The sequence below is a fragment of the Ictalurus punctatus genome, chromosome 3 (genome assembly GCF_001660625.3).
Source record: "Ictalurus punctatus breed USDA103 chromosome 3, Coco_2.0, whole genome shotgun sequence".
In the NCBI taxonomy this organism is placed as follows: Eukaryota; Metazoa; Chordata; class Actinopteri; order Siluriformes; family Ictaluridae; genus Ictalurus; species Ictalurus punctatus.
Genome location: NC_030418.2, coordinates 5,127,112 through 5,141,846, shown reverse-complemented (window position 1 = coordinate 5,141,846; position 14,735 = coordinate 5,127,112). Strand labels below are relative to the sequence as shown.

Here is a 14,735-nt window from a genome sequence, read left to right as displayed (position 1 = left end):
TATAGCCCATATGCCTGTTGGAACAAGCAAGCGGAAGAAAGATTTAAATAAATAAATAAATAAATAAATAAATCCACCGTATTAAAAATGCAGACACTTAACCTTGAAGCTCATCATCTGAAACGTATTGCAGCTGTGATACTGGGCTCGATCAGCCAAACAATCTGCACTGAGAAGGAAATCAAAATAACTTCACTCAGCGTCAGGTCAAGACTAGCGGTTACCATGGCCACTGGCCGAGAAAAAAAAGCCCTCAAATCTAGACAGGAAGTTCACGCCGCGGTATGGAAAGTGAGAATGAGGGAGACGTGTACTCGTGCAAATGAGTTTCCAAACACGTTCTCCAGACCTGGTCTTCATTTCGCGCTGGGGGAAAAAAAAAAAAAAAGCTGATCATTCAGTCGGTCATAAGCTGAAGACTTTTTTCAGGATTATGCAGAGAACTAATAAAAACCTGCACGAAAATCTAAAAATAAACACCATTGTATCCAAGACCCCGACATGGTGACGTGGGTTTTTCAGTCCGATTGCGCACGTTATTGTCGAGCTACTCTTGTTACTCCTGAGATATCAGTGATCCTGACCTGCCCGATCCATCCTGATGCCCTAGTTCTCATCAATTGGAAGTCACATGCTGCTGCTGAGCATGGCCCCACATGGTACAGCCTAAAGATCATTGAGATTACTGAGGATGGTACCACTTAAAATCCATAAAGATGGATTTGGACCTCAATTCATATGAACAGTTATGCTATGATGGCAGGTACTACAGTTGCCATGACAGCTTTCGGACTGCAATTACCACAAACAATTTTGCACTCAAGCCTCCATCAGTGAACAGTGAAGTTCAACAACACAGACTTAGAATTTTCCCAGTTACACAACTGCACTATTTGACCATGTAGTATTAGCACATTTATAAACGGATCTATTTACAATAGTACTATCCGGTGTCACCCAGATGAGGATGGGTTCCCTTTCGAGTCTGGTTCCTCTCATTGACTACGTTTACACGGACAGCAGTAATCTAATTATTGACCTTATTCTGAATAAGACAATATTCTGATTAAGGTGTTTATACGAGTTGCTTTTAGATGATTCATTTCATGTTCCCGTTTTACATGTTATAGTAAATAGATCGATTAACAGCACGTGTCATTACGTCTTCACGCCACGCCGTCCGACGTCCCTCCAGAATTTCACGTATCGACATACAGTTGGTCTTCGTTATGGTACCGTATACAGTTCTGGGCGTTTCATTTTTAATTTTATGGAAGCTTCAAGTGCAGTTAATGTAGCTGCTTGAAGCCGCAGGCTGCGTCCCAAACCGCGTACTTATCTACTATGTATTAGCCGAAATATGTGTATTACACCCGCTAGGCGAGATGCATGTATTTCACCTACTATATACTGTAGCAGGTAAGTCCGTGGTTTAGGACGCGGCCGTGCTCTCTCATTTGCCGTCAAACGGTTGAGCGCTGTCGTGTGTGTACGTGTCCTGTCGCAAAATGCGGTGAAAACTCTCACACGACGTTAATAGTGTGATTAAGGTGTGTACGTGTCTGTAACGCACGTCGATAACGCGACTAAAACAGGAATACTCCACACGTCTTAATTCCATTTGTGTTTACTTCGAGTACGACTTTAAAGACATCAGTAATGGCTGTTTACATGCTAGTTTCTTAATCAGAGTATATCGGATTATTGTTGTCCATGTAAACGTACTGAATGTTTCTTCCTCGTATCGTCTCAGGGAGTTTTTCCTCCCCACCGTCGCCTCTGGCTTGCTCATTAGGGACAAATTCATACATTTAAAATCTATATTCTGAATTTATATTTTTCCGTAAAGCTGCTTTGGGACAATGTCCACTGTTAAAAGCGCTATAGAAAGGAAAACTACATTGAATTATCAGTGCACAGCAGTGGAGCATTCCTCGCACATCCTGCTACACTAACACAGTGTTGGTTATTCTTCTGCACACAAACGCCACCTTCTTGATTTTTGTGTAGCGGATGCAGCCACCTACATATCAGGGTTGGGGTGTGTGTGTGTGTGTGACTTAAATGAGAGTTTCAGGGATTGAACACATCATATTTATACTTATTTGTGTGTACTAGGCCGCAAGTACTCACAAGCAGTAATCAACCAGTCTGAGAAACTTCTACATCGGAGAGCACTTCAGTTCAGCGCTTCCTTTCAACTCGCTCTCCAAGGTTTTCTCTTTGCTCGTGAATCAAGGTGAGCGTTTTTAATAACCCCGCTCGCTGATATTGTTCTGCGTACCTGGGTCGGCCAGCTCCGAGCTCTGTATTAAACGAGGTTTAAACATAAAAACCTCAGCATTTAGACGTAGAGTTCGCTAGCAGCACACCACACCACAGCAACTAATATAATCAGAGCTAAAAAAAAAAAAAAAGAAAACGTTCCCCGACACCCCGATTGGTTAGTACCGAGTAGGTTACTCATTTTAGTATTAGCATCAGTATCAGTATCAACAGTCAGCGGAAAACCTGTACTCATTCTGAGAAAAAGGAGAAAGAAAAAGAAAAAAAACCCCACATGGTATCAATGCATCCCTAATAACAACCCAAAAACCCAATACTTTTTAATTGGTTACTTTTTCATGTTCAAAATCAACAAATACTTTTTATATCCATTAAGGTCAAATAATAATAATAATGATCCTCATTTAAAATTTTGCGATTGAAGCTTTAAAAATGTGTTAGTCTGGGATAACACTTCTGACCGCACTGAGACATGCGTGCAACTGAGAGAGCAGCTCGGCTCTCGGTCGAAATATTACACAAAGCCTTGCTGCTGTTTAGTTTGATTGAGTGTATAAACATGACGGCTTATATATCGATTTGTTACAAGCTCGCTCCAGAAACGTGAATTCTCTACGCCGAGTATTCCATCTGGGGTTTGGAGGTGATAATGACCGCATTAACTGAATCTGAGAGGAAGCGAAAACATTGGCAGTGGCACTGAGAAACCCATATCGAACACATACTGTACAGGAAGGCCTTTGTTATCCTTGATCTTAGATAAGGCTTCGGTTGGTAATCACTGTAGCTTACCACACGGTATCTTCAAAACTCCTGTGGAGCTCAAAAACATTTCACGCAGGTTTGGTTTTGACACGCGGCTTTTACCGATTCTCTTTGTATCCGATCGCACTAACCTGGGGAGGTAGGGAGGCCCTGGACTGGCTGAAGAGCGCTGCCCTGCCGGAAGACCTCAGGCTGTGTCCTCTTCTCACACTCTGCTGGACGAACGGTCCAGATAGCGTCTCCTGCAGAACACATCACAGCGTCAGACTGAAATCATGGAGCAGGGTGTTCTAGAAAGTGGTTACAAAATACTCTGTACGGGCCAAAAGTATGTGGACACCTGACTCTCACACCCATGCCCATGGCCATGAGCACAAAGCTCCTGGTTAATACAGTATGCAGGTTTCATTCGAGGGGAAAAGTAAAAAAAAAAAAAAAAGTGATGGAAACGGAGCAATCAACAGTACTAGCCTTTAAAAATAGTACTTTACAAAATAACAGTATTTTTGCCTCTCCTTTGATGATGATCCGTATTTAATTATTAAAAATGATGTAAATTAGAGCAAAACTGTTACCATATAGAGTTTCATTTTATTGCTCATATTATGAGCTTGCATTAAGCTCGTGTTGCATGGTGTTGGTACCGTACAGCGTTGTCAGAAACGTAAAGCAGAATATGTTTACAGCCAGTCGCTTAAAGTGAAGGTGCAAATAAATAAATAAATAAATAAATAATAATAATTCAGCTCTGAGCTTTAGGCTCTGCTAGTTCTCTGTGTGTAGGAGAGAACAACTCCTCCTTTTCCTCTAACAATAGCAATCACGCCAGCTGTGCCCCATCAGAGCCTACATTAACGCCAATTAGACACGTTCTCAATTAATTATACTAAAAGTCTTCTTGGAGGTTCATACGAGGCTCAGAGAAGCAGACTCGAGGGTCTGTAAAACTCTGTTTTGCCGGAGTCAAAGAGGGAAGCGCAGAGAAACAGATCAAGGATGTGAAGAAATCCTGAGATTACAAGGCATTAACTCGCATACCAAGGAGTTTAAATACCTAAAACTCAAAGCTGTCATCTCGTTCACTTTGTACAGTAGACATGGGGCTGTTTCCCCAGGTGCGAGATGTTTACAAGTTGGGAAATACTCATGCCAAGTTACATATTCAAGGTTGGAAATAAAGTCACTAGCTGAGACACCCTATGCAAGCAGAGTTCACGTTCAAACTATTTGTTTTTGTTTTGTTTTATTCGTAGTTGGCCACAATGCAAGTAGGTTAGAGAAAGAAATCAAGCCCTACTTCCTCGTGGCTATTGCAAAACCGGAACGTCTCATAGCCGAAAACATCCGCCAACGACTGGTCAGCGTTGCAAACACTGCGTGCGACGATTGTGACAGTCCTGACCTCGCTGGGAATTCATATCTCTCCATTAATGCACTTAACTAGCTAGCTAGCTGGTCGTATGTTATTAGATTATGTTAGCTGACCATTTTTATCCTAGTTATTTAGGGGTCCAGGTAAACAAATCATGGGACGGTTAGCTATCTAGTGGATTTGTTAAAGAAGAAAGCATTATTTATCACATATACATTACAGCACAGAGAATCCCCCCCGCATAACCCAGAGCGCAAGGTCGGCCATGATAACAGGGTTAAGGGCGGTGTTCAAAAGGCCCAACAGTGGCAGCTTGGTGGTGTAGGGGCTTGAATCCACCACACTTAACCTCTGAATCTTGGTTTGCCCTTGCCCCTTCCCATGACCAACCTTGGTTTAGAAAAAATTTAAATAAACAATATTTACTGATTTACTTTAAAAGAGTACCAACAGTACTCTTTTTTTTCCAAAGTGTTTATATATCTTTTAATAATCATCTCGTTATAAAGTTGCTTGAAAAATCTGTGACTTGTTGAAATACAAATCTATCGCCATGCAAGAGATTTGCCTAATTTGTTGTTTATATGCTTCTGTATACATGTTTTCCGGGCCAGAAATGGGCTCCGCACAAGCCGAAGCAGTGCTATTGGGTGTTTACTGATTTTCCCTATAAGGCAAGCGGGTGGGGTCACTGAGGACAGCGGGGAAACAAACCACTCCTTCAAGTGCTGGCTAAAACTCATTTTTATATTTTATATTTCTCGGTCACAACACACTTCAACTGAAACATTTTCCAACTTCCAGAACTTTTAGTTCTAAATTCAAAAGGTATCCATTAAAGCATGCTCTATACAATATATACACAAAGCACCCACACATTCCTATACATGTGTGTTGAGCCAGAGGTAATGGAGCATAAAATATAAACCTGTGTGGGTAGCTAGGGCTCAGATAGCAGCCTCTAATTAACCCAGTATTGAAGCAGTTATTGTTTGTCATGGCTTGAGGTTTGCCGAACATGCTTTGTGATGATGCTTAACTACACTCACAAGAGCTGTGTGACAAGATTCTAATGAGCTCCAGCACTAGCAAATGTGCGAGCTTGCTGGTGTAGAACCAGTCCTTCACGCCTTATCACTGTCACCATGCACTGGGTGTTGTCCTGAAATATTTCCGTTCTTTTACACAAGATCATAAGCCCCACTGCTAAGTGCATCCCTGTAGAAATAAATAAACAACGTAGAAGCAAAAGATCGAGTGCTAGACCACTGATTGGCCATCGACATGTAAAAGTTCGGCTGCACTTGAGCGGCCGAGTGTCATTCAAGGCAAAGAAAGATTTACTTTAATCTATCTCTCCTCCCAACAGGGGCAGCCCAGTCTATTGCCAATGATTAGCTTGTCAGAGTGAATAAAGTGCCTACTCCCCACAGATTAAAATGACAAACCAAAGGGCAGCATTTTTTTTCTTGCTGTTTTACCGACAGCCGTTTTCCAGTCAACGTGCCTCTTGAGGTGTACATGATGTCCATCCAAATGTGCAGCTTCTGTTTCAAACTCCAAAGCTGGAATGTCCTAGTGCATCATAGGAGTTTCAAAACAGATTGACATTTTGTTCTGGATACAGTATCTAAATATTTATTTTTAGATCTGAACGACATAGAAAGGTTACTTCCTATCCACGTTTTCTCAACTGTATAATTATATTAGCAATGAAAGTGAAGGCCTGTGTGGATTTTTATTGCCGATTTACAAGCGGTGATCTTATTAAGGTCTTACTAAAAACCCATTTTTATAAAGTTATTGAGGTCCGAGCACGAAAGGTGCAGTGGCCCTTAACGACTGTATGTTTTCCTATCATTATACTCGACATGGGGATCTACGACAGCCCTTGTTAAGAAATTTGGCACACAGACTCAGCATGGTCCTAAAAGTATTCTTACTAAATTTTTCCAGTGGGACACTTCTAGAGCCACCAACAGGCCAAATCTGGTCACAGATTTCTGTCCTTCACTCATCATTACAAATACATCTGCTTATAAATTAGTGGCTTCGATTCCTTAGCTCGAGACACATTCGCACATAAGACTGTTTCAAGGTCTGCCATGTTGGAGTGACTACCATCGTGAATTGTAAGAATCCCCCCCCCGCCCCCACACACACTTCTTGGTCCGATCGTTATCAAAGCTAAATCAGCTGCTCCTCACAAAAGCTATAAAAGGATCTTTGATATTGAAACCATTTGCCAATGACAGCCTAACAAAGTTAATGACTGAGACACCAAACAGGAAGTGATCGTGTATTTCAGCAATGCTTTGTTGTATTGGCATCAGACTTGGTTAAAGGTGGGTTTAAGGTGACGCAAAGGTCACTAATAAGTCCTGGGTCATTTCACCATTCGGTGCTTCTACAATTAACAGATGAACTGAAATGTTCATGGGAACAACTCCCTTACAAAATAAAGACTTTCACATCACCTTAACCCATAGTGCTTGGTCCCCTTAATCGCTGCACGCGATACACACCATTAAGTGTACTTATCTTGATGAGGTCACTCTGTATTTCAGTCCTGTTTGAATCTTTTAGAATAAGTATTCAGACCTTTATGGACAGGCAGTATGACAGTCTTTCCGACACACACACACACACTCCTGGGAACTGGCATATCAAAAGCCGATCACATTTTAAAGAGAAGCGTAACCGAGAAGTTAATAAGTGCTCTGTTTCATGAGTTAGCACGCTAAACGGCTGGTAATGAGATGCCCTTTGTCACAAAGTTCTGAGCTAAATATAGTCCTGACTAAAACAAACGGAAGGCTGGTTCAAGGCCTGTGTGTGTGTACCCATGCAAGACAAACACATTTAGCACAAGTCCGAGGGGACACACACTGCATCAACATAGGCATGGCAAACTGGACGTCGAGGAGTTCGTTACGGATAATAACCTACACACGTCCGTCCCTCTGATACACAAGAGAGGGTTTTTATACTCTATTATTATTTATGTATTATACAGCGGTTGCATTCATAATGCTTTTCTCTGCATAGAATTCAACGTGTGGGAAAAGGCGATGCCGATTAGGGTGTATGTATCCAGCGTGGAAGCAATCACTTCTCTGATATCGAAAACAAAAAAGCCAGAAACTGAGAGGTTAAAGCTCAGCCATAGAACAGAAACCAGAACAAACCGGAGGAAGAAGCGTTCTTTCACATCCTATAGTTAGGAGACTGTAATAATGAAAGCCTGGGCCCATGGGAAGGGTCAAACAATATATGTCTGACCTTCTGTCTTTCTAAGCACTTCGTCTATTTGAGCCCGTCCTGTTTTTCGTTCTCTTAAAACTCTGGCTGACGTTTGTCTTTACTTTCCCCTCCATCACTGCTCTCTGCCGCCTTCCTACTGCACTAACGCAGAAGCAGAAACTGCTCGGGACTATCCTGTACACACAAACACGCTCAAAACATTTGCTTGTGTGTCCGAAAGCTAAACGAGGAGAGAGAAAAAAAATGTGAGAAGTGAGGACCATCTCCTTCATATCTGATCACCGCTGTTCTCTCTCTAGCTCTCCGCAGTGTACTCAATGAAAACGGGATGGGGTTTCCAGAACATTAAGCAACCTCTTACACAGTATGAGCAACAGACCGGGTGGAAGTAAGACGATGTATCTGTATATGTGTGTGTGTTTTGGGGGGGGGGTTAAGATACTGAGACATGTACACTGCCGTTCTGGAAACAGGAAATCCCTGCACTTCTCTAATAATTAATACCTCATGGACTCTACGCTGCATGTCCATCAGATCCGTTTGAACAATATTATTTGATTCACAAAAATTGCAAAATAAATAAATAAATGAAATAAATGCACTCCATGTCACATTCATTATTTTTCAAAATCACTAACCCCAAACTGTCACTCACTATATACGCTCACTACATAACATAAGAGTGTTGTAGAACGTTCAGAGTGCTGAATCCCTTGACGCTGGCCGTTGCCTGTAAACATTACCTGTGAAAGCAGGAGTTCTCTGGAGGTTGAAAGGGTTTGCTTTTGTACTCGACGAGAATGTTGTCCGACACCAGTACTGACGCTTAATGCGATGTACGCTCCGCTCAACGAGTAATTCTAGCTAGGGTTATATCAAAAAACGGTGGACGTCTGACTTGACTGAAAGCATGAGGAATGTTTGACACTCGTTGATCTGCACTATTCCTAGCTCCACCCTTTCTGGTACTCAAGCTACCATGATAAGAAGTGTAACCACATTTAGCACGGGTATTTAGCTAATAACTGTACGGCTCGATGGGGGAGGGGGGGGGGGGGGGGGGGGCAATCTAATTAACCCTTTATAGCATGGTGTTGCCATATTGGCAACAATTCATTTAATCTCCAATTTTTTTGATAGGCAATAATACAAAATGATTATTTTCCAATATAACTGGAAAAGGGGGAGGGGGGGTGTTAAATTTGACATGACAAAAATAAATAAATAAATAATAAAAAAAAAATTCTTGTCAGATGACCAGGTAGTGCTGACTCCTTGAATTTGATCAACTTTTCAAGATTTAGGCAAAACTACTTAAAGGGAAAAAATTGAAACACTATCGGACATGGGTTAACATTTATTTTTTGTCTTTTAAACAAGTTTATTTATTTCGAGTATTTTGTTAAATGGTAAAATGTAATTGTTGCCATATGGCAACAACATGCGATAATGGAACTATGGTGTGTCGATTCAAGAATTGAAACAGGCCTACGCAGCAAAAATAAATAAAAAGACACTAGGCTTCCTTAATATTATATTTACATTTCTCATGTTCAAAGCTTAAAAAAATAAAAAATAAAAACCTGTTGGGATTTCACACGTTTTGCAATGCAGCCGATGTTCTAAATCCGGAAAAGGTTCAAATCATTAGCACTTTAATCAGGCACTTGTAGCGCACCACATATTTATGTTTCACAGTTGATACTAACACTTTCTACCAGTCTATTAGATATAGAGCATTAATTGTTGACCCCACCTCCCAAATCCTCCTAGGATCTGAGAGGGACCAATTCATTATTCCCACGCATGTTTAGGTTTCGGATAGCTGGTAGTTATTTTGTTTGGTCCTCAGCAATAATGGTCATTAAACTCCAGATGTTCAAAAACGTTTGACTGGTATTGTGGGTCGAGGACACGGTGTGGTGAGAGAGGTCTAGCATTGGTTATCTCGTGCGTGCTGATCCATCAGTGACGCGTCCGAACTGGCCGAGCTCAGCTGGAACAAGAAACAGGAAATACGCACACACGTACACCAGCTAGACAGGATTTAAACTTCAAAAAAGATCCAGACACGTTCGGTCGTGCCAGCGCAGGAGCTCGTCTGTCAACTGGGGCACATTTGAAGCAGCAGGGATGAATGACTGAGTCGCAACGCTTCTCCATTCATAAAACAAGAGCTGTATGAGATACACAGAGTGAGCGAGCGAGCGAGACAGAAGACTGACGCACAGCTAGACAGACAGAAAGCGAGAGATACAGCCGTATTCCCTCTACACTGCCAATCGGCGCGTTGACAACATACTGCAGACAAGACTTTATGACACGAAACCCGTCGTACGCTTCTCTTCGTCCCTCTGTGTCCATCTGCGACCCTTACAGAGATGTGAGAAATACCAGCAAAGTGTTAGTTCCTCTCCAAATCGTGCTAGGTTAAGTATTTCCACATAGAGTAACACATCACTTATTTTTTACACACGGGCCATTAGGAAACTCACATCTGATTGCGTAACACTCCGGCTGAAATAACAGGCTATATATATATATATATATATATATATATATATATATATATATATATATATATATATATATATATATATATATATATATATATATATATCCACTGGTTCCCTGGACAAGTACCGACTCCAGACCTGGCACCTTGTCAGTAGAGTCAGTCGCAACCTAGTGCCAGAGCCGACACACATCAGCTCCATAATCAGTATCACGTGACTTCTATGAGAGTTCTAATTACATGACACGGTCGCTAGCAGTACTTCATGAGTGTAGGGAATCCTGTGAGCAGCACTGCACGTTGCGAAAGAAAATACGAGCTGTTACACAACATCGACTTTATGCAACACTGCATTACTACCTAAAGTGAGCGATGCAGCGGCACTTTTAATACTTTACTCTGCCCGGTTTTTTTTTGTTGATATGAACTAACTAATTAGCACCAGAATCTCTAAGCACATCACGGATATTTCAATATAAACATATTTAACATGTTTCCGGGGTTAATAATGATAAATGATAGAGTCTTTATTTGTCACATATACATTACAGCACGGCGAAATTCTTTTCTTCGCATACCCCTGCATGTTAGGAGGATAGGGTCAGAGCGCAGGGTGGAGCAGAGAGGATTACGGGCCTTGCTCCAGGGCTTAACATTGGCAGCTTGGCTGCGCTGGGGCTTGAACCCCCGACCTTCCAATCAGTAACCCAGAGCCTTAACCGTCTGCATTCCCAACCTAGTAGTCATCTTAACGACGAGTTCCTTCCCCGTTTACGGAGCGTCGTTAAAGCAACATGGCTGCACATGTCACCGTTATCTGGTTAGCTTGTTCCTAACAAAAACATTGAGGTCTCAGTGTATAATTTCCACTTCTCGAGTCGTTCGTGCCGAGCTGCGATTCGGCTCATAACACGGCAACGAATATTCTTGGCGTTTTTGGTTTTTTTTTCTATGAAGAACTTTGGCACATGGGCAATTGTGATTCTGCTCTACTTAAACTCCTTAAAAGATGGCAAACTTCGCAGCAATGCTGGCTTTAAATGCACCTTGCTTAAAACAATGCTTCTTGAAAACGCAGAAAATACCATGTGTGCCTCGTCTTTGAGGAATGATATGAGGCATGAATAAGTAAACGACACGGTTCAAACCGCTCTCCTTAACATGGGAGGCCAGGCAACCGTGGACAATGCAGTTGAGCAGGTTAAATATTTTGAGAGAGAATAGCGTACACAATGGGAGAGACCGAGTCGGTTACTCTGACTAACTGCACAGAGAGTGGAACTGTTTGCTTAAGATTGCGTAATGCGGCGTAGGGAGGAGAGGATTTCCTCGAACAAAAGCACAGGTTTGGTCGGATGCCACCGGCGAGGAGCGACGATAGAGCCGCCAGTCTCGGACTTTAACGAGATGGAGCGTCATCGGAGATTAATCATTAACCGCAGTCATCCCGGAGACCGTGTAGCAGGATACAGCGGCGACGAATGGAATAAATCCCAAGGCTAGTCGAGAAAAATGAACGCAACAAGCGTAACACAACGAGCAGAAATTCAAACCAGGGATGCTTTTTTTTTTTCTTTAATTTTTCGCGATTTTTAAAAAAATTTCTAATCAATACCAAAAAAAAAGTTTTTTTTTTAAATTGAGCATTAATGAATCAATCAGGGATGCCTCACAGCTCCGGGGTTGGAGGTTAAATTCCTGCTTCTGCTCTGTGTGCGCCAGGCCAAATTGTCCGTAGTGTCTGTGCGTGTACGACTGTGCCCTGCGATGGATTAGAACCCCGTCCAGCCTTGTGCCCCGAGTCCCCTGAGATATAGGCTCCAGGCTCCCTGTGACCCTGTGTAGGATAAACGGTTGAGAAAAGGGATGGATGGATGATTTTCTGGACTGTACACATGGTCATGTCTTTTCCCTACAGGCTCATTCTTTCAAACGCTAGCTAACTGGTTTTAAAAAGAAGTGCTTTAGCTAGCTACATTAGTTACCTTGCATTAAGTAGGGATGCTGCGAAGGAGTTCTGTACAGCTGTAATGCTTACTTCAAGTCCGGTCGGACGTGAACGCACACGAAAGCCACCACGACTTCGTAATTACGGCTCGGGAACTTTCCGACGGGGGGGGGCGTCAAGAACAAAAATGGCTGCCAATCACATTGTTTATATTGTAGTCAGACGCTGTAGTATCTCCTTTTGATTTTTACACTTGTAAAATGTAATATGTAATAATGTGTATTTGGATGTGTAAATGTGTAAAACAGAGCAACAACTCGCACTAGGCTTACATCACATGGTGTTGGATGCTGGTATTGGAGCATTTTCGGCAGTATAATAATGAGTAAATGAGCACGGGAGACGAGCAGTACTTTGTTTCGAAATAAGTGCCCAATTACAGCATGATCAGAGTGAGAAATGTCTTTGCGCCGAGCCGACCGCACAACGAGGCTGCGCAGGGACTTCCTCAGTGTCGCAGCGTTTCCACAGCAACTCCATGGCGACTGAGAGGAGGCGTGAGGTCAGAGATGTACTGTAAAAGCTCTCTCTTCACACGCACCTTGGATGGAAGACAACAAGCTGGCCTGTCACGCGCACACACACCTCGTTAAATTATGTTGATGCGCGTTGTCCGAAATGACATTTTCTTCTCTTGTTTACTCGTACGCTCTGCTCTTAAGTCTGTCCCTCTCGTTTTTTCTGTACGTGCGTGTGTGTGTGTTTTGTTTTTTGCTCCGTCTCTCTCAGCGGAGAGGGAAATCCCTCAGGACTGCCTGATGAAACGGAGCTTTAGTTAGATGTGCAGGCTTTGCTGTCAGCGGTGCTGAGCCGCTCTATAGATTTACCTCTCGCCACTTCTCTCCTCCTGTATCTCTTTCATTTGCACCGGCTCTCGCTGCTCGTCCCAAAGCGCAGGCAAAAGAGTAGGTCTGACAAACATAAAGCTTATGTTAAACATTTCCATCGTGAGAGCAGTGGTCCTTACCTAGCAACTGCAGTAATGGTGCAAAAGGAGAATCAGTGGAATACAAACAACCCACGTCTGTCCCTGCCGACTACCGTCAAGGATAAACTCAATTAATTAATTACGGTTAAGGGCCTTGGCACACCAAGCAGGTGTCGATGAACTAGAAAACTAGCTCCAAACAAGACTGACTGATGGTTTTTGTTTGTGTGTGTGTCTACTCAAGAACTCTACAAAGGCTACAGCTGACAGCCACCGTGCTGTACTGGGTGACAGGAAATAACTTTCCATACCAGAAGATGGGGGTATACAGGGGTTTTATGGTAGCCGCCAGGTATGTAGATTTACCGCGCCAGCTAAGTTCAAACCGGTCAATCATTCCAGATGTACTTAGATGTATTTAGCGGAGTACTCAGTCAGGGGAGCGTGCCAGGTCCGGAATCGGAACATTTTCTACCATGGGAAAGTAAACGCCGTGTTCCAGATTGCCTACAAATCATATATTATGCATTAGAGTGGCTTACTTCATGATATTTCTCCACTGTACCTTATCAAGTGCAGTAATGCATGGTTTGGAGCGAACCCAAACAAACTAGCCTAGCTTACCATTTCAACAACACCGACGATCTGGTGAAACGCTCAGCTCGGCCATTTTGTTGAAAAGTTAGAGCGGTCCACAGCGAACGCACGACTTCTTCTCGATTTGCTCACTTCCGTTTCTCTTCTGCGCCAATTTACAGCCGATCAGCGAACGATCTCTCGCCGTCCGCCGGTTCAACACTCTCAATCGACACCTATGACCGACTGCAAAAAGCCAGCTGCCTAATATTCTTTATCGGAGCATGGCGAATTGGACCTATCGTTTAAAAGATCAACTGCCTCCAGTCGACTGTAGTAGGAGCACACGTTGTGTAGGGTGCATGGACAGCACAATCAAGGCATAAGCCTTCGCAGCACCGTGCTCAGGTGGCCTGGAGTCTACGCCTGTTCTTCTGGAGTAAGTGCTTGTTGGAGAAAGCAGGCTAGTCAGCGTGAAGAACTAAAAGCAGAGCTTTTAACTGACCCGGGGTTAGCTGACCCAGTCACATGACCTCTACTGAATCCGTATAGACGGTGAGAACGCCGCAGCTCGGTTCTCTCCGTTTCAAGGTCGAGCGCTTGGCTAAATGCAAGCTGAATACAATGCAGTACAACCTTCACTTTCCCACAGTGAAGCATGAAGGTCAGTCCAGGTGGACTGAGGCTATAAATGATCAATCCTTCATTTTAACAGAAACACAATTGAATGAAAAATCCACCCTGAACGGCATGCATGATTTCTTTCGTGATGAAATTCTACGTCGGACATTTTGGATTGTTTTCCTACATTACCCACAATGCCATTTGACTACGTCCTGATGTTGGCGCCAAGGAGAGCGATGCAGCAGCGCTTTAGTCCTTTTGTCTATCCGGCACTCTCACCTCTTCATCTGTACATTCTGCTCAAACAGATTCAACGTTCATGCGAACACCAACACACACAGAGCACTGACTAACTGGAGCTCATCACAACTGCCCTGCAGAGCCGCTTTGTGTTCTA

At 42.9% G+C, this 14,735-nt stretch overlaps 1 protein-coding gene across 1 annotated transcript in view; it reads right to left on the bottom strand.

Annotated features, from left to right (window-relative positions):
- mcu (mitochondrial calcium uniporter) overlaps positions 1–14,735 on the bottom strand; it is a 61,491-nt gene that overhangs the window by 30,523 nt on the left and 16,233 nt on the right. The window contains exon 3 of the mRNA XM_017463447.3: positions 3,183–3,293. Coding sequence (XP_017318936.1) covers positions 3,183–3,293 — 111 coding nt within the window. The remainder of the gene's footprint in view (positions 1–3,182; positions 3,294–14,735) is intronic.